At 35.5% G+C, this 20,863-nt stretch overlaps 1 protein-coding gene across 22 annotated transcripts in view; it reads left to right on the plus strand.

Moving 5' to 3' along the window:
- Positions 1–20,863, plus strand: part of PAM (peptidylglycine alpha-amidating monooxygenase) — a 277,932-nt gene that overhangs the window by 215,406 nt on the left and 41,663 nt on the right. For 8 of the 22 annotated variants that reach the window (XM_073888613.1, XM_073888650.1, XM_073888658.1 and 5 more), the window contains 6 exons: positions 233–309; positions 648–751; positions 7,046–7,230; positions 8,310–8,375; positions 10,807–10,890; positions 19,473–19,802. In XM_073888613.1, coding sequence (XP_073744714.1) covers positions 233–309; positions 648–751; positions 7,046–7,230; positions 8,310–8,375; positions 10,807–10,890; positions 19,473–19,802 — 846 coding nt within the window. The remainder of the gene's footprint in view (positions 1–232; positions 310–647; positions 752–7,045; positions 7,231–8,309; positions 8,376–10,806; positions 10,891–19,472; positions 19,803–20,863) is intronic. The other 14 variants (XM_073888643.1, XM_073888669.1, XM_073888680.1 and 11 more) reach the window with 4 other exon arrangements.

Raw genomic sequence — 20,863 nt, forward strand, 5'->3', positions numbered from 1 at the left:
TTGCTAATGCTATAAATGTAAATTATATTTGACCTTAAATCTGTTTCAATGAAAGATTTTGCATAATACCTTGAAAATGTATGTTTTTTCATCATACTGTTTTCATTAAAATACCTAGCATTTGGGGTTCTGACAGTATTCAAATTTTATTTTGAAAAAGGAAAGCAAATGATGCCTTTTATTTTTCTAATACTTTATGATATTATGTGATTATAATTTATGTTCATTACAGGTAAGGTAGTCAGTGGGTACAGAGTAAGAAATGGACAGTGGACACTGATTGGACGCCAGAGCCCCCAGCTGCCGCAGGTATGTAGAAACTGGTTTCATTCTGAGACAAAAAAATATTAATCAACAGATAATAATCTTAGAAACCCTCATAGAATCCTTGTGAATTTCTCTAGAATCCTAACATCTCCAAATCTACCTTTATTATTTATCTAAGCTGTGTATAACCTCCTTTTTTACAACTTCCGACTTGATGGTTTCTCTTAACATTTGTGTAAACATGCTGGTGAATTGTGTGTCTGTGTGTTTGTGTCTTCATCCTTTCTACCCAGAGTATGCCAAGCCTCACATTCAGAAAGCATGTAGTTCTGTATTTTATTGGTAATTTTAATGAATCATTGTGTTTGTCTTCTTGGTAGGCTTTCTACCCTGTGGAACACCCAGTAGATGTTAGTTTTGGTGACATATTGGCAGCAAGATGTGTATTCACTGGTGAGGGAAGGACAGACGCCACGCACATTGGGTATGGTTTTGCAAATTCCACTATTTAAAAATATTTTATTGGGGCAAGGCATGATTATAGGTGATAGTTATCTTTGTGAGTGAACTGCACATTTTTTTACTATCATGAACAATTATAACAAACTGTATATTGCATTTTCTCATTTTAGAACTCATTAGGATAAACTCCAGAACATGTGCTTATTTTTTTATACTTCCTTTCCTCCTGTTTATTCAAAACCTTCAGGATCATGTCTCTGTATATTATAGATGCCACAAGAGGTATATTACTTCCTCAGGCTCATTTAATAAAGAAAAATATAATTGATTATGAAAGTTTTTCCTCAAGTGTCCTTTTCCCTATGTTCAAATTTAGGCAAATATATAGCTTCCACATTTGGTGGTGTCCATTAATTACTCAGAACTGTGATTTTTTTCCGCCTGTTAAAACTTCTGTGTATTCATTGTTTTCCAGTTGTTTGGTCTTCCAAGTGGGAATGATAATATTCATACTTTTCCAAAAGAGAACATTGAACTTTAAATAATTTTCAAAATATTGAGCCTCCTTGAAATAAGTGTATTTTAAGACCCTAAGTAAAATTTTCCAAGCACTATGAATACTCTTTCAAAATAGGTTTGCCTAAATTAAAAATGAAAGGTAAAGTCTCTTACCATGTTTTGTTTTGTTTTGTTTTGTTGTCAGAGAAGAACCAAGGAGCCTTCTTTCCACGTTAAACTAGATTATAAAATATTTACAGATGCCACCTGGATGCTGGAGTTTTAAACCATTTATCTTTGATCAAAGAGAAGTCACAGAAAGTAGGCATCTGAAAATAGGCATTAGATATACTGAGGATGATTCTTACGATGACAACACTAGCTGTTGGTTGTCAGGGGAAAGGGAACAGATGCTAAAGCAGGTAAAAAAAAAAAGGCATTTGAGACAGTGGAATAGGATTTTTTATGTCACTCTAAAGGGTTGTTGTATTAATAAACATCAATTTTAAGGCTAAAGATAGGACACACAGAAAAAAATACCAAGTTATATTAAACAAGAAGCTTCCAACAGTTTTGTTTTTGGATAAATTTTGTAAGTTCGGGAAAAAGACTCGAGGAAAACAATAAAATTATACCGTTGCATGAATGGTAGCTAAGAAAAAGCTTGACAAAGTAGACAAAATTGGATTTGAAGGAGTCATTCACTTCTTACCAGCCTTCGTCATCATTATCATTATTATTATTATTATTTTAAAGATTTTAAAGTGATCTCTGCCCCCAACATGGGGCTCGAACCCACAACCCCAAGATCAAGAGTTGGATGCTCCACTGAGTGATCCAGCCAGGTACCCAGCCTTTAAATATATGAGTCACAGGGTATTGATCAGCTCTTCTCCATTCTATGTTAGTGTAGACCCTCCACAACTTTACTTAAGTGCCATTGGTTATTTCATTAGCCTCTGAAATAGGTAAACAAAGTAGGAAAAAATCCTTTGCAACACATTCTTTGTATTAGTGTATAAGTTCAAGTGTGGAATAAATAGAATTTTTTGCTTAAAAGTCCTTTAACAATTTAGAAGGGCTTGTAACTTTAGCCAAATTGTATCCTTTGAGTATCCTCTCTGAGGCAGTATCAAACAGAAATTAGTGACTTATTACAATGCCAGGATGAGAGACCAAAGTAATCTCAGGAAACCTCTTTCGGTTTCAAGAGTCTCGAATAATTCGGTCTTTTAACAAATGTGCATTTCTCTTTAAAATAATACCTTAAAATGACTGTACAAATCTATCTTTTTGTAAATCTCATGTAGGCTAAAGGGAATGCCATCTTGAAATACAAATGAAATAGAAAGAAATTACAAGAAGTTAAGTTACTGGATGAGTCCATATTCTGAATATTTAATTTATACAAAGGTAGCATTTTTTTTCCAGTGGAATGATAAACTAATAAGATAGGTTTGAATAAAATTTAAATATGAATAAAAATTCTCCTAATAATATATAGTATTCCTGCATCACTTAATGTGCATTTTAGTTTTAGAGAGGTAATAGCATCAATGCATCTGTTTTATAAAATACAGGATACCACTTCCACAGGGAACCGGTAAGAAAAGAAAACTAGTATTTTATGAGTCTGTAAATCTCTCCCTTTTCTTCCTTCCTGCCTAACCCCCACCATGAACATACATGAACATGTACTCCCCCTGGGCACAGGTTTGAACCATGAGCATGAAGACTAATCAGGTAGGAGGCCACTTACTGCAAGTCGTATGGGGCCAGCAGATGCCCCTCTATGCACTGGGAGAACTACCGGCGTCAAGCTGTTAACTTTCTTATTCTGCAGCCACCTGGAAACCAGGTTTTACAGGAAAATTCTATCAGTGGCCTACCAAGAAGATGTTCAGCTGAGTAATTCTTCCACCCAATCCAAATTTAACTCTGTATTGAGCTAACAATCTTAGGACTGGAAAAATTTTGCTGGGGTGGAACGATCATAGTTAATTAATAAAAAGTCCTTTTAAAAAGAGGGACTAATTTTTTCCTAGCAGGGACACACCACAAAATACAACCATTTAAAAGTAGGTGGATTTAAGACAAGACATATTAAGAAATTTACCAAATGGTAATATTTTTAAGAAATAACATTATTATTAATATTAATAAATTAATATTTAAGAAATATTAAATTTCTTTTAAAATAGTAAATATGAATAATATGTCTTAGACAAAGTTGCACCAATGTATGTACTGACAACAGTACCAGCTAATCAATGTAGAAGCAGTATTTTGTCCCTGACTGCATTACATATTTTATATTCAATATGACACTTCTCTAAATTCATTTCAAATGTTTAGTCAAGTTTAAACAAACAAAAAAAGAATTTTATTTAAAGTCAGCCAATTAAGCTAATTGAGTCAGCTAATTTGCTAACATTTTAAATTAACTTTTGAGAATTGGTAGATAATATTTACGTATTTGGTCAATTTTGTGGGTCATATTTTTCCTTTGGAACCAGTTATTTAATGTACGTATGAGAATGTCTAATGAATATTCATAGTACCAAACAGCACTTTCATCAACATTTTGAAGTGTATTATATGCAAAGATAAAGTTACATGGTCAGAAACTCCTTAATGTGTAAGTTTAAAATCACAATGAAACCTCTGAAGAAACAATTCAGTTTTGAAAAATAACTTCTTTAAAATGTTCATATTTCTTTCCAAAATTAGTACTTCCCATCATTGTTTTTTTAAGTCCAGCATCTGTTGGGTGTAAGGGAACTAGGGATGAGGGAATCATCAAAGTGGAGGGAGTATCACTGTGTGAAACACAATCGTAGTGTACGACAAGATTTGGGTTTTTTAAAGGGTACATTTCAGAATATTTGATACTTTCTTAAATCTCTATTATGTATCTTTATAATAGGAAATAATATATTTTATTAAAACTCTCTTAGAACATAGATGATAAATAGGTAGATAGATAAACAGATAGATATAAATGTTTTTCTGGAAGGCCATAGACCGAGTCCATAAAATTGACCTGACTCAGCAGTACAGTATATTAGGGGGTAACAGGTTATGCCATACAAGTTGTAAACATTTATTAAGAGAGATTATTCATTCTTCCTCCCTTCAACAAATATTTATTGAGGGCTTAACTATTTTCAGGCTCATCACAGCTTGTCAGATTTAGAGCGAGCTGATATAAAAAAGTAGTTATCACATAAGCACTTTATTTTGCATGAAGATGAAAGAAATGCACCACTGTAATTTTGGAATATAAGTGATGCCAGCAGGCATCATTTAGTGAATCACACTGGCGTTAGGAAAGGCTGAAAGGGTCATTCAGCGGAGCCAGGGCACACGTATGAACATAGCCTCCCTCCATACTTTCTCATATTAATAATCACTAGATTGACAGAGTTGAATTGCATGTGTTGTCCTCTATCGAAAATAAGGGTAAATGTGTCAAAATTCCCCCTTAGGAATACAGAAAGCAGTTTGACTTAAAGTCAGATTTTTTTTTTTCAGTGAAGGAAAGACAGATGTGGAATAAAATAGGCAAACTGGTTTGCTGATACTAAGGAAGATTTGAGTCCTGACACATTTAAGATGCGGTATTTTCTCGTTCAGATAGGAACTCAGAGTTACCTTAACTGCAAGTTCAGTTATAAATGGAAAGGCATAAAGTCTGACTCTTTTCTTTTCCTTCCGTTCTTTAATGAATTTTTCTTTGTGGTAGCAAAGATTCTTTTTTTAATTAAAGATTTTATTTATTTATTTGACAGAGAGAGGGAGAGAGAGCACAAGCATGGGGAGCAGCAGAGGGAGAGGGAGAAGCAGGCTCCCCACTGAGCAGGGAGCCTGATGTGGGGCTCGATCCCAGGACTCTGGGATCATGACCTGAGCCGAAGGCAGGCACTTAACCCACTGAGCCACCCGGAGCCCCTGTGATAGCAAAGATTCTACAGCTATTTGATCAGCTCAATTTTGTATCATAGGATCAGTACCTTAAATGAATTTTGGTGAGCTGATTACGCTGTCTCACAAAGTCACGTGTTTAGAGATGAACATGGGCATGAGGTTCCCAAACAGGTAAAATGTAGAAGGATCTGTCCACAGATTGGTTGCAAGTTTCATTTGTTACTATATAAATTTACTGATTTTTTTCTTCCTTTCACTGATTGGAAAAGTTTGCATGATTATTTTGCTTTCCCTCTCTGCACCATGAGTCAAGGTCTTCTAAGCTATAGCCACATCTTAAATTCCTTTTCCCTCATCTCTGTCTCTTGGTCTACACATTTTTCTTTATTTTGAATGGGGGGTAGGGTGGACAATATGGTGAGAGGTTCTGGCTTATTACTCGGGCATCAGCTATTCCTTTTATAGGACAGAGCTTTCTGACCAACTTCAGTGATATAAAATGAAATTCTTAGGAATGGTGTTTTGACACAGGAAGATGTGTGTAGTGAACAGGTGTTTGTTTGGGACTGTACCTCACTATTTGCTTGCATTTCACAGGAGAGGCAATTACACTGACAGGTATTAGATTCAGAGAGTGAGAAGCCAAATGACTTTTAAAGCATGAACAGAGCTTCCCGTGACAGGGATTTATTGCTGTGGTCTCTCAGGGGCTCTACATTTTCAGAGCTTACAGAAACCACATCCCTGTTTGGAAAAAAAATTTTTTTCCTTCCTTTGCTGATGTCATTACTGTTGCTATGGAGAGGAAGTGAGTGCCACATGACATTGCTGGAAAAATCAACACTGAGGTATTTTTGTACAGCAAATAATCCACTTCATAGCTTGTTTTTTATTAGCAGAGGCTTGCTAAAAATTGTCAGAACACCAAAAAGGAAACATTCATTTGCGCAAACTACCTTGGAAATGAAAGTCTTGTGAAGGTGTACCAAAATAATTCCCACCTAATGATAGTGAAGAGGATGAAATACATGATAGCCCATGTGAACTGAGGAAGAACAAAACATGTGTTAAACTATTAGGCATTGCCTTGTATTATTTGTAGCTTGTATCTTAGAAATATCCATCCCACTGTTTGAAAATCTACTTTTAACAATTGAGCCTTTCAGCTGTGTGGCACTACCCCACTGAGGTCTGAGCCTTTGGAGGAGGTTAGGACTGATGTCATTTTGTATCATTCCTTTATATCTCCCTTTACTTCCCTGCTGAGGAAGCCAAGGTGCCAAGTCAGATATCAGGGGCACATTTATGATGTCTTAGTATCAATACAGGATTCTCAGTTCATCTGACCATGAGGCTGGAGGCAGTTACCAAAAACAAGATCCTAGACTCTCGGGGTTAAATGAAAAAAGCCATTTTTAAAGACTTGTAAATAATATATGATATTTCTGTTAAAGTGTTCAGAATTTTACCATTATTAAGTAAATAATTAAGATTTTTCCATGAGGAAAGCACTTTGCCCAATCTGCAAGTTCTAGCAAGTAGAAGAAGGGCTAAAGCATAAAAGGATTTGGAGGAGGAAGGAAAGTATGTTACTGCTACTTAAGTGCCATTTCCATCTGTGGTATTTGGTGATATCTGTGGAGTGACTGCAAATGGATACTCCATTATGAAGTGGAAATATGCCTTTGACAATGTGCTTTCAATGCTGAAAACTGTGATGGGTTTTAATGAAAGCTATAAAATAAATGCACAATGTTTCCACCTCTGGACCTATTGCTGGCAGATTTACTGGTTGCATTTTTCTTGCATTAACAATGTGTTTTATGTGAGTAGCTGATTTGTTATGTCTTTTTTTTCTTTCCTTTCCTTTTTGTTTTTTTTTTGCTTGCAGTGGCACATCTAGTGATGAAATGTGCAATCTATACATTATGTATTACATGGAAGCCAAGCATGCAGTTTCTTTCATGACCTGTACCCAGAATGTAGCTCCAGATCTGTTCAGAACCATACCACCAGAGGCCAATATTCCAATTCCTGTGAAGTCTGATATGGTTATGATGCATGGACATCACAAAGGTAAAACTGGTATTCATTTAAAATAAAATATGATTTTGTATTTTATATTTTCTTGTGTGTCTCACTTGACTATATAATTAATATTTAAAATCATCCACCTTCTATCAATCACATGTACACATAATCTGAGTCCCACTTTTCCCTCTTTTTAACCTATCTACCCGCCTGATATGCCCCCATCAAAGCAGTGAAAGTGAAGAATCTAGTGATGAAACAGACTAGTTTTGGGACCAGTTCAATAAATGTAGCTCTTTCTTCATTTAATTCATGTTTTCTTCACTTCCCCATTTGATTCTTTCCATAGCCAGTAATGACACGCAATTTATGAATTTATATGCCGTGTTCTAAAGAGTGCTTCGGTTTGCCAATGAAAATGCTTATCGTCTCCAACCATACCCTAAATTATCTATTTTAACGGGCCTCCTCAAGCAGAGAAGAGTTCTTGATTTATGAGGCATTACTAATCTTGGCCATTTTGGTCTCATTCTCAGAATTGTTGATGAACTCACTTTTCATCTACAAAATGATCATACTGATTGTCATTTCATTAGTTTAAAATTGCAAAACCCACACCCTGTTTTATTGGATGAAGTATGCTGAAACTTTACTGAGTTTTGCAGGTCCACTCTTAAAATTGCCAGAGCAGCTTCTTATGTCTTTCTATTGGAAATTTTATGAAACAAGTTTAAATAGCGATTAGGTCACTTATTAAGATCTTAATATACTTATAGAATGTGCCTTAAAATGTTCTTTGAAGTATCCTTAAAATGTCACTAAATTCAATTTTTAAAAATACAAGCAGTTTTCTTAATGCATTTTTAAAATTCTGTATCATGTAAATATTACTGGAAAGGTAGTTTGATCTGGTTATTAAGTCAGAAGTCTGGTAAATGGTGGTTACACTGGAGTTTTTTTGTGATTTCGAGCATTTCTGCCATATAAATTCTTAATGCTGTTGTTTTTATGAAACATAAGATCCTGAAAATATTTTTATGTTGATGGTATATTTCCAGTAAACTATTTAACATTTGTGATATGTCCCACAAATTTATGCTCAGCTTTTTTGATCCTCTTTACAGAAACAGAGAACAAAGATAAGACTTCTTTATTACAGCAGCCAAAAGGAGAAGAAATGTTAGAACAGGGTATGTATGCATAGTTTTATAACTAGGCCTAAAAAAGTATTCATGTTCCAATTAGGCAACTGAATTTTAAAGTTACTGAGATATTTTAGGTCTCTTTATCAGCATCCATCCCTGTGTATTGCTGTTTTTGTATAATACATAATTCATGAGAAAATGGTCAGTTGTTGTACTTTAGCTTTGAAAGTAAAATTCCTTGATATAATTTAGACCCATTAGGTTTTGCTGTCTTTGTTTTAGTTTTTTTAATATGCTAACTTTTGTACATAGTGCAAATATAATAATTAGAGACAATTGGTGGGCTGCTTCTGAAATCTAAAGAACTTTACCATTTAGAATCTTGTATACTTAGAATCTTGTGGGAGATGTGTTCATTGACTATATTTGGAAGAAATTAAGACTTAACCTTCATTTTGCCTCTCTTAAGTCTTTCTTCTCTACCTTTAGTAAAGTAGGAGGGATTATCAACGTAGGCATTTGTAGTTTTGTGTTAAGTTGCCATCTGATGAGTTAAGAAAGCATTATTCTTCCTCTGATCTGTTTCTTTGAAGTAGTAATACTTGATTCTTTTATGTCATATACTGCATGCATTGGCACTGAAAGATTATTCTTCTCCATCCTGTTTTCTTACCAGTTGTTTCAAAGATGATACTTTGTGTTAGGCGTTGGGGTATGTTATCAAGTCATTTTTGGCTAGAGGGGATATATTTTAAAACATTAGTTTAATGTTCATGCAAGCACACTTCTTATGACAACATCAAGTGTGCAGGAAATAGATAGGATTTTTCTTTTGGTGACAGGTAGAAATTTCTCACTCTTTGGATATTGTAAACCACTATTGGAAGTCTTCAAAATGTATTCTATTAGGTCTAGGTCAAAGACAATACTCTTGCATTAAGAGTATTTACAAAATTGAAGAATCCAGACTTTTTAAAGGAAGACATACACTCTGAGAGGGGATTAGGGAAAACTGTGATATAAAAGTATGTTCCATAACATTTCATTATAACAAAGTGGCCTCTAAAAGAATACCACTTTAGCTCAAAGTTGTTTCTTCTTTTCTGTTAAGTCAAAAACGGAGACGATTTTAAATTAAATAGTTTATATACTAAATGGCTCATACTAAACTACTGAATATGATTCAAAATAGCTAAATTTACCAATCTGTGTATATAACTGTAAGGAAGTCAGTAATTATAGACTACATATAGTAGTATTAACAGTGTTTGCTATAAGTGTGCTGAAATTTGATCAGACTTAAAATGAATTATTTTGATATTGAATGCACTGTTTGAAATATATGCCTTTGAAATAATTTGAGTCATCTTAGATTACATTTTGAAACACTAACATATGTGATAAAGTAGAGAATGAGACCACCATTTAGTAGATGTGTCTAATAAAATGGTGAGTTTCTATGGAAACTGTGGCTGAACTCTTTTCATTTTCAAGTTATTTGAGTTGATCAAGGGAGACATTCAAACTTTTGAAAGATTAGAAAACCAGAGGTTTCATTAGCCGAAGAACATGTTAGGTTTAATCTGTTCTTTCCAAATAAGATTTAGGAGGTGTCATGTATACCTAAAAACCAAATGCTTTAAAACGCTTTCATATTTTGCCATTCATTTACCTTTTCATGTTTGATCATATATGTATATAATATTAAGAAGTTTAAATATACCCAAAGCCTTACTGGTTCTAGAGAAGAATTCTGTGGACACAAAAGAAATTATTTTCTTAGAGTTAGTGGTTTATTTTACTTATGAATAAAAATGCTGTAAAGTGATTTAACTTGGGAAAAAATATATTCTTCTGACTGAATTTTAATACTACAGAAAATAGGCTATGGCATTCATATGTTGAAACTAGTGGGCCCATCAAAATGTCACCTGCTAGGTTATGTGAACACAGATAACTAACCAAAAGCCATTTCAGTGTCCAGTGTAGCCCATATATTATTCTGCAGCTCTTTGGGTACCACCAGCCTAGAATTTAAAGAGAATAGAGAAATATACCAAGTGCATATTTGTACACGTGGTCTATTTGATTCGCTAGTGAGATCAGTGTCTCTCCTTGCAGTACACAGGGCAGATCTACTCATTACTGAGACAGTATCCCACTCTTCTCAGAGATGTCTTTTTGCACAAAATGTGTATTTGTATTAATTCCCTGGGGAGGTAAATGGGCCAGCTATCTAATAAGAGGGCTCTAATTCTTCAAATAAATTATGCCACATCTGCTGATTTTTAAGTAAGCCCTCCAGCTCAACCTTCTGCCTTATTTTGGTGCTGTGGCCAAAACAATTTATGTTCAAGTACTCCGCCAACTTGTATTGATTCTTTTAATATTTTAAATCCCCAATAAATAAAAGCTGTGAATCATTTCAGTTGTGCTAGCCATAAGTTAAGAGACAGCATCTATGTTGGTCACACAGAGGCTGTCAAACCCCCATTGGAAATAGAAGAGTTGTGGAGCAGGAAAGAAAAGACCCCAAATGTCAGAGGACATGTACTCAAAGGCAAGTTCGGTACCCATCAGTGGCTAAATATTAGAGATAGTTCTGCCTGGATAACACAAACAATGTTGATTTTACTTCCTAGCTTAATACAGTGGAAAGCATATAGGAAGATAAAGGTCAAGATTTGTAATAAATGCCCTGTTGGAAAGAAGGAATGACTTTTATTAAGGTAGTAAAAAAGATGGAAAGTATTCATATGCTATAGGCTGAAAACAAATGTAGCTGTGTCACATTGTTTATCTAATACTCTGTTTCTCCAGGAGGAATAGAAGTTTGGGTTTTTTTTTTTTAATTCTAATTACAAAAATAGCTAGCTATTAATTTTTGGCAGAATATTAATCTTGATTGGAGATGTTACTAGAGTTTAAAAGAAACAGTTGAGTTACATGAATCTATGTAGTGTTGCCCAGCCTGTGCTTACAAACACTCTTTACCTTCTGCAGTATCCTTATCTATTTTTGCTTCCTGAAGAACAAAATTTGGTGTTAGGAACTGTGTCTCAGACCTATCTCAAAAAATGTAATTATGAAGATACCAGAAGAGCCTCATTATATGACAGCTTTACCTGTCAGGTTGTCCTGGTTCATGCAACAAGGAGACACATTTTAATGAGGCTTTAATGAAGTCTGTGGGGCATTTTAAAACATAATGCTTATTTGACTGATTTGTCAAATAATATTCATTTAAAAAGATATGCAATTTACAGAAAAATCTGAAGAAGCAAATAAAAATCATCCATCACCCCCAGAAATATGGGTATATATGTACATATCAGTGTCAAATATATATTCTATATACATTATTTTAATAATGTTTAGATCATGTGTGCATAGTTTTGTATCCTATTTTTTAAGCACTATATTTTGAACATTTCCTCCAGCTATAAAAATTATTGGCAAGCGTGATTTTTAGTGCTTGCATAATGTGTTTATATTCCTGCCCATGCTGCTTTGAGACTAGCCTGTTTGTCTATAGGTGAGCTAATCTGTGATTGAGTTGAGTATGTCTGCCTCCAAGCAGAAAAACACTAACAGATACTCACAATGAACTGAAACATTACTATCCTTTGAAACCATTGTAAGTGAAGAATACCTGTGTCTGTAGTAAGTGCAATAAGCTAAACAATAAGACTCAATTAGACATTGATTCTAAGTGGAGGAAACTCCTGGGAGACTACAGAGGTTTTCCAGAGCAGACACACAAACATATCCTTTACTTACAGTTGGCACTTTTAGGAAAGTAAAGTGTGTTTTGTAAGTGCTCTTTATTTCTTATGCATTATGATTTCATATATGTTCACTATACCAGTGACACAATCTGAGCTTTTTATCAACATTGTTTGGGTAAGGAATAGGAGCTGAAACCAAGAGGTTTACCAGCTTCAAGCAAGAATCTATGCAACTACTATTAGGAGTTCTGATTTTGAGTGTTTCTCTCCCTTATAATTCAAAGTGAAGGTGCAGTATTGAAATTTATGTTAGTTGTATTGAGAAGATTTGATGTCTTAAAAAAAAACTCATGGCAGAACTGAAAGTCAAAATCTACAATACTAGTTGTCCTTGTCATTGTACATTATGCGCTAGAGAGCATTTCTTTTGCTGCAGAAGGGGCATGTTTAGCATGTTTTATTCAGTTTGCTCCAAACCCCTCTCACTGTAGTCTTTGTGCCCTCATATAATCAATCTTTCTACTCAAAGGTCAGCATGAGTGACTATATTCCCAAGGCTGGGAGAATATGACAAAAATACAATTTGTAGAGGGAAAACACTCCGTGACCCCAGATAGATAAAGGTCTTCAGACACCTTCTGTGAAACAGAATAATTTCACAGTGGTTTTATGCTAACAAAAATGAATTACCATTGGCATGTTTTATCAAATAAGCAGAATCAAGGGAACAAGGTTGCAAGTTAAAAAGACTAGTAGTCTACTGTAACAGCTTGTTAAAGTAACAGTTGGTAAACCATTTATGAGAGGAGTGAAGCAAAGTCTGGGCTTAATAACTAAAATTTATATTTCTTTGCTTTGTCCAAAATAGAATACTCCCTTCATTCCCTAATAAAGTACAAATGATTTAAGTAACATCTTCTTGGCTAATTCCAAGCACCCACAATGCCACTTTGCTGTTTGAAAGAGGATACAATTCTTGTTTGTGTCCCCATTTGCTAAAAAGTTATCAGTTTGTTATGATTTATGAGCAGCTCACAAGTCTTTATATATTGAACTCATCTATCAAACACAGTTCTAAATACCCCCCAAGGCTCTGGGAAGCTGAGTGGATGCTGTTTTGAATTGGTTTCCTAATAGCAGAGTAGGCAGATGAGAATGATCATTTATCACACAGTTGTGCTTTCTGATAAACATCTGTACGCATGGTAGTTGCAAAACCCATCATCTGCTAACTTCTCCTTTTTTATATTTGTCTCATTTTCTTAAGAAAAGGGGGGGCATTTTGATTGTTCAAATCAGTAAAAGAAGAAAATAATAAAGTTTATTTCATTTGCGATCCTTGAGCTGGTCATCATGATCATGTTTTATTTCAGGAAGGCTAGTAGGATAAATGTTAGTGATAAGTCAACAGTTAATAAACCGAATCAACTAACCAGAAGGGAAAATCAAATATGACTGGGTTATAAACCAAAATATTAAAATCTGAGAAGAAACGCTTTTATTTTTCCATTCCTCATATCTCTCTCATTAATCAGTTATGTTCCATGCTGCAGTCTCATTAGCCTGGTTACTTGGCATATTTTGTCAGTGGCTAAACTGCTGATGAACATTCTGTTTACTTTCCATGTACCATAGAAATCACAGAGCGATAACAAAAGTTGTTTGTTTTAGGTAATAAAGTCCTAGTGACGCGTGTGGGAAATGGGACTTCATATTCTGAAGATTAACAAAATGTTCCTGATCATTTTTTAAAATGCCTCCACAATTAAGATTTTACACTGTCTAAAAGTAGAGATACTTATTTTTTTATTCAATAATTTTAAAGCATTTTATTTAAAAAAAACCAAACTCATGGGGTGATTTTTCAACGTATGTTTCTCTTTCAGTTTATCTCACCATATTCCGGAAAGTAAACCAAAGAAATTTTCATGTTGATGGCAGGGAATAGTGAATGGTCCCTACTAAATAGAAAAATGCCCATTGAGTCATGAAGTAGTTAATGCAAGCACACAACTTAACGAATTGGGAGTTTAACTGGTAGTGTTTTAGATTTTCTCCTACTATGCTGTGTTCTTTTTCCTGACACATTAGCTGCTACCACAGTTATGTTTTCCAAATCCAGACCCACTCAGCCAAATTGCTTTAAAGAACTAGAACATTTCTGCATTTTGTAAGATAAAAATCAAAGTTTGAGGAAAAAAAGAAACGGACTCACTGCAGCCTAAAATCATCAAAGAAATATTTTTATTTCTGTTGATGGCAGAAGCAAAGGGTGACATTTTTAACAAATTATTATTCATTTCAGATTAATTTACTGAGTATCTGCTGTGATAGGTATAGTACTAATCACTGGAAATATGACAGTGGGTAAGAAATGAGCTGTTTTTTTTTTTCATATAAAATCACATTTATCCCTTTTCACCTGCCCCTTCCCAGATAATTTAAATGTACAAAAAAATTTTTAAGAAAATCTTACAGAATTTGATCATCCGTGTAAGGTATATTGCTGGGGGAAGTGAAAACTATTGAAGAGACAGATACTACTTTTTCAGACCAAAGGAAGCCAGTCATTATTCTTTAGGCCATTTTTGTGCAAATCACTATCATACATAGATATTGACTAGTTTATAAGCATCTTATATTATAGTATGAAGAAGACAGGCCAGGAAAGGACAAAAAGAAACTTGCTCTGTTAAAGAGGACAACCAGCACCTGGGCTCAGAAGAGTTAAATAGAAGAAAAAAATTAAATATAGTAAGATTGTCAAGTCCAAGGTAAATTCACAGGAAAGGGATTATTGGCCATTATAGAAAAAAAGGGGGGGGAACCTGGATCCAGTATAGTGATAAGTTAGAAGGTGGGCCCCTCATTCAGGTTGCTCCTTCAAATCCCAGTTCAGCTTCCTCCCAGATATGCAGGTTAGTCCTTCACCATTCATTTCCTCATCTAAAATGAGGACAAGGAGTATTTTGTAGATATTAAATGTGTTAAATTGTATAAAGCAACTCAGCAAAGTAACTGGGTAATGCTAAGCTCACAAACAATGTTAGCTATTACTATTATTATCATGTGTAGTTTATAAAGTAGTTGTTTATCTGTTACCTCTGTCAACAGTAGGTAGGGTAACTGTATATCCCAGTTTTTCCAGGATCGTCCTAGTTCATGCCTGGTATAAATATTAACAACACCCTTTTTCTTCTCAAATTTGTCCCAGTTTGGGAACTAAATTACATGGTCATTTTAGCAGTGGGAGCCAGAATAAAATTAGAGAATAGCATTGTGAAATACGTATGTTGAAAGAGCTAAGAAAAAGGTGGGGTATAACCAGGGAGTGTCCAGGGGTCATGGGCTGCCATCACAGGTCAGCTCCACGGAGGCAAAGCAGCTTAAATACCATTACGGACAGACTTTGACGTTGAAGGCAGGGATGAAAATCAGTTCTGAGGGAAGAGGGGAGGAGAATTTCAGCATGCCAATCAGATGATAAGAATCCCAAATGAGTCCTGGTGGTAGGGAGGGAAAAAATGACGTTGATATATCAGCATTGATGAATCAGTGGACTTTGTGATTCACTGGTGACAGAGGGACAAATCCAGTTTTCCGGATTGATTGACCCAAAACATATTTCAACATCAAGAGAGATACTATAAAAAAGATGAAGTATGGGGAGAAGATTAAGAGCTCAGTTTTAGACATGTCAAGTTCAAAATTCCTATGAAACAGACATCCAGGTGGAAATTTCCAGAGGGTGGTTTTGTATATCAATTTGGTACGAGGAGAGCTCCAGATATGAGGGTCATTTGTCTGGAGGCAGCAGCTAAGCCTGGTGAATGGCTGATATTTCTTAGTAGGAAGAGGCCTTCACCAGGGGGAAGAAAGGATTCCAGGGAAAGACCTTAGAAAACACCAACATTTTCTTATGTTAGGCAGAAGAATAAGAGAAAGCAAAGAAAACAGGTGGAGAAGATCTGGAAAGAACATTATAAGGAGAGAGTTTCGGAAGGAACCAGTGGGTCAAGATGCAGGGTCTCTTGGCTTTGGCAACTAGGAGCTCTTGAGCAACTCATGAAGAAGTCATACAGGGTGAGAAGGAAGATGTGGAAGCAGATGCCTTTGGCTTTGGAAAGAAAAGGGGATATGAGGAGGGGTGAAGTAGCCTTGCACTGTCCGATGTGGCGGACAGTAGCCACATGTAGCTATTTAAATTTGGATATAAATTAATTAAAAACAATAAAATTTAAATTTAAATTCCTCAGTCACTTTAGCCCCATTACAAGTTCTCCCTAGCCCCATGTGTGTAGTGGCTTTCATGTTGGGCACAGGTATAAGGCTGTTCCCATCAGCCCAGAGAGCACCGTTAGACAGTGCTGGAACTTGTTAAAGGACAAGGGAAGGCAGAAAAGTTTGAAAGACATACTATGTCGGAGGAGGGTCTCTCCTGCCTCCTTGACCGCTCAAGATAAATGCAGAGTGACTGTGCTTTTAACCTGAGTCAAGTCTTTGGCAAAGAAGCTGTATTGGAAAAGAGAAGAGAAGGGGAGGGGAGGGGGGGGGAGGGGAGGGAAAGAGAAGAGGAAGCACATAGCAAAGGCTCTAGGAGGGCTAGCCTCCAGAACACTGGGGTAGGGATAGTTCTTTCTCCAAAAACAGACTAAAAAGACAGAGACAGAGAGAAAAAGTGCAAATACAACTTCTTTTGGCACAGCTAGGAAGCAAGTCACTACATCAGCCATAGTGACTTGGTGAGAAAATAGAGGGCTATAAAGTTAAAAGGGCTTTTTTTTTTTTTCCATTATGAAAATCCCAATACTTGAATATGAGATAAGAAGTGATTTTTTTTTTTAATTTTAGGTAAACAACAGATTGAAACAGATGCCTGTGCATGTTGCAACTAGAGTTTATGTCTTTTTTGCTGGTAATTATAATAGCTACAATTCAGTGATACCTACTTTACGGTATACACTGGACTGGGCCTTTTACATTAACTTCTTGAAATCAAAATAATTGTGAAAGGTAGTAAGTCATTCATTATCTTTATAATGTTAAGTAACTTGCTTAAAGACACAAAATAGCCACTAAGCAACAGGGTTGGATTCAGACACGGGTGTGAAATACACACCAACACTGGGCAGTAACAATCCAGGGAAAGACCTGAGTACTGCAGGGGCACAGACCAATCGGACGGTCAAGGAAGGCTTCTTGGACGTGACACCTAAGTAAGATCTGAAGGCTTTGGAGCTAGTTGGTTACTGGGGATAGCGTGTCGCTGGAAGAAGAAACATCTTGGAGTTGACATTCAGGGAAGGGGAAGCCATATGGCTGTACCATAAACTGAGAAGAAAAAAGGGAATATTGAGAAATGAAACTGGGGTAAAGACCACACAACTTCCTCTGTTTATTTTCTCATCCATCCATTGCACTCAAGGTTAGATATATATGGCTCAGAAAAACACTTAACATTTTAGAATTCCATATATCCGGTACCCCAGAAGAGAAAGAAACACTCTCTGGTTTGTGCCTAAGGATGTAGGAGATAGCCATCTAGTGGTCTCTCTCTCTCTCACACACACATGTAATCTCTATAAATGAGATGCAGCTCTGAAGCTTTGTTTTCTTAAGGCCAGGGCAACCTGTGTGCAGCCAAGCCCATTACATTGCTAAAGTTTTGTTTTCCTAACCCAGTGATAATTGTAAATGACAATTTCAAAGGAACCGGAGCACTCTGCATTTGCTATTTCATCACAGCTTTTAGATTTTTACGGACACACCTGAGTAACTGCATAGTTGCAAGTCTACGTTCCTCCATCAATATTAGCCTACTGACATGGATTCAAGTTTTAAAATGCTAATTTTTGTCTGTCCCTGAAATAATCTTGCGTTTTATTTTCTATATAAATGTTTCATCGCACAACAGCACATTAAACTATTTATGTTTAGTGTGGAGGGCAGGAGAATTTAGCAGTAATTGATTAATTTCTTTTCTGTGAGGCAAAATGCCACCGTGGCCTAACAGATTTGGTTGAGTTGTAATTTGCTTTGTTCATTTTACTGAGATTGGCCCTATTATTTGGTAATTATTTTTTGATTGAAGATTTCACCTGGGATAAGCAGCTTTCATGGGCAAGAATTGAAAACCTACTTTGAATCATTAAACCAAGACTATTTGTAAACATGACAGGATCTCTTAGCATCATTTTGGAGAGACTTCATATTGCCTTGCACCAGTTTGTAAAATAATATATTCTTTAGTGGAATGTACCACAGCTAAACCAGTTATCATTTTCACTTCCTACTGGTCATAAAAAAAGATTTTATAAATATTAACTGATCATACTATAAATGTAATTAAAACTTAAGCAATAAGACTCCACAGTCATAACCAATTTCATTAGCAACACTTAGAATAGGGTGAGGAAAAAGAAGAAATGAGTGTTTGTTACCTTTGGGTTTGACTTAGGAAAGCAGATATATGTTTCTATTGGGCACATAAACATGTTTTCCGTTCACATAGTTGATGTAAATGGATTTAAAGCCACAGATGTAAATGATGAGGATTAAAATGCTTCGTGAACTTTTCATGGTCATATCTTATATCTGTCATAATGCTTTATAAATAATTTATTGTCATGGAATTAGGTTATCATAGCCAAGTTTACTTTTTAGTATAGAATGACATGAAGTATATTTTACTGATGAAACATTCCAATGATATTAGTTTATTAAATTTTTTTCTTTTGTTTGAAAGTGATTTAAAGTATTGTTTTCTAGCAAAATTATTTTTCTGGAATTCGTTCTTTTCTTGTTTAAAGTGAACAACTGGAGCTACTTACAGTAGCACTGCCAACAATATAATAATAATAAAACTTTGGTTTTCCAGTTTCCAAAGAGATGCATATGTGTTAGATTTCTTGTGTTTCATAGCATATGCTGAAAAATACACATTTAATTTCTTGTATCTTATCCTCTAATAGGCTTTGAAAGACAACTTCAAAGGGTTTTCCTTGAAGATAGCTGCTTTCTGATGTAGCTGTTGATAATATTTTTAGAAATCTGATGAACTCTAACTTCCAAATCAATCCAGCTATACTGTGAAAACCATTTATTGAAACATGCCATGCAATCACATATGCATCGTTTTGTTTCCACTAATATGCAAATAGAGGTTATCTGGTGTTACTGGCTCCGGAGATAACAGAATAAATATGTGGTATATAAAATGAAATGTGAAGCATATTATTTTTTTTTCATTGTTCTGGAAAATTATCTTTTCCCCCTCATGCTTGAACATCTGAGAGCAGCCTTCTCTCTCACTTACTATGACGAATCAGGAGATGGTATTCTTTAGGCACAAAATCTTGTAAATTTTGCAATCTTACCAACCCTCCGCCCCTTATCTCTTCTCTTTTTTCCACAGGTGATTTCTATTCACTACTTTCCAAGCTGCTAGGAGAAAGGGAAGATGTTGTTCATGTGCATAAATATAATCCTACAGAAAAGGCAGAATCAGAATCAGAATCAGACCTGGTAGCTGAGATTGCAAACGTAGTCCAAAAGAAGGATCTTGGTGGATCCGATACCAGAGAGAGTGCAGAGCATGAGGAGAGGGGCAATGCTATTCTTGTCAGAGACAGAATTCACAAATTCCACAGACTAGAGTCTACTTTGAGGCCAGCAGAAAGCAGAGTTTTGTCATTTCAGCAGCCCCTACCTGGTGAAGGCACCTGGGAACCAGAACACACAGGAGGTGCGTTTAGGGCTTCTTTGAAAGAACAAACTATGAAATGCTACCATCCACATTAGCAAAATCTGAAGGGAATAAAAATACATGGGTGAAAAAACTTACCCATCAAAAGAACTTATCAGAAAAAAAAAAAAAAATTACTCAGATCTGGGTTATCAGATATCACCTTTGTTTGAGTTTTTTTGTTTGTTGTTTTGGCCCGATACCACATAAATTCCGTTTCCATTCAGTCGATGAGCCAAAATTACCAGGGCCAAAAATATCTAGATCACGTTGGGGAGGGTGGCACATGAAATTCAGAGTAACAAATTCTTACCACATCGGTATTCTCTATTCTGCTCGATGGAAAGAAACGGAAAATTCAGCACGTGATATGTAAAGTTTCAGTGTATGAAATGCTTATATGCTGCCTTCTTTTAAGGTAATTAAGTTCCTTGCAAAGGAATCTTATACTTCCAACATTCTCTTCCAATTGATTTGCAAAATACAACCATTTTTATGACTTTGATTTCTTAAGTTCCATTATCAGTTACTGTCTTAATTGGAAAATTGAGTAGTTATTTCTGAGGGGACCTCCAGCAAGTTAGAAACTTGGAGATTTTTCTTTATTTCTAACCAGGACTGGCTTCCACATTTAGAGGACAATACCTTATTCCCTTCAGGTTTCTGTGCCAGCAAGCTATGGATGTCTCATCTTCGTCTTTCACTGTGCTGTGGTCTCTGTCATATTGATTGTGTTTCATGTTACTTGCTAATGTGGAAAGCCAGGTAATGCAGCATGTGGAGATAATCTCTGAAAAAGTAACGGACATGGGTGCATGGCAGCCATCCACGCGTGGCCTGGAATGGCGCCGGCTGCCAGCTTGGTGTTTTCAAATACAGCTTTGCAGGAAGCCATGTTAGTCAACACCCAGCTGATTTTTATTTATAATTGAAAAAAATTAGCATGAGGTGCCTTTTGCTCACACAGAAGTTTCAAGCACTGTCTGTTGGGACTGATCGAATAGTTTCAATGGGATATTAACTGGGACCCAGATTTTTGTGTCTTGATATTTAAATAGGAT

This window comes from Callorhinus ursinus, unplaced genomic scaffold (genome assembly GCF_003265705.2).
Source record: "Callorhinus ursinus isolate GAN/ISIS: 27379988/994484 unplaced genomic scaffold, GSC_fseal_2.0 scaffold3, whole genome shotgun sequence".
Taxonomy (NCBI): domain Eukaryota; kingdom Metazoa; phylum Chordata; class Mammalia; order Carnivora; family Otariidae; genus Callorhinus; species Callorhinus ursinus.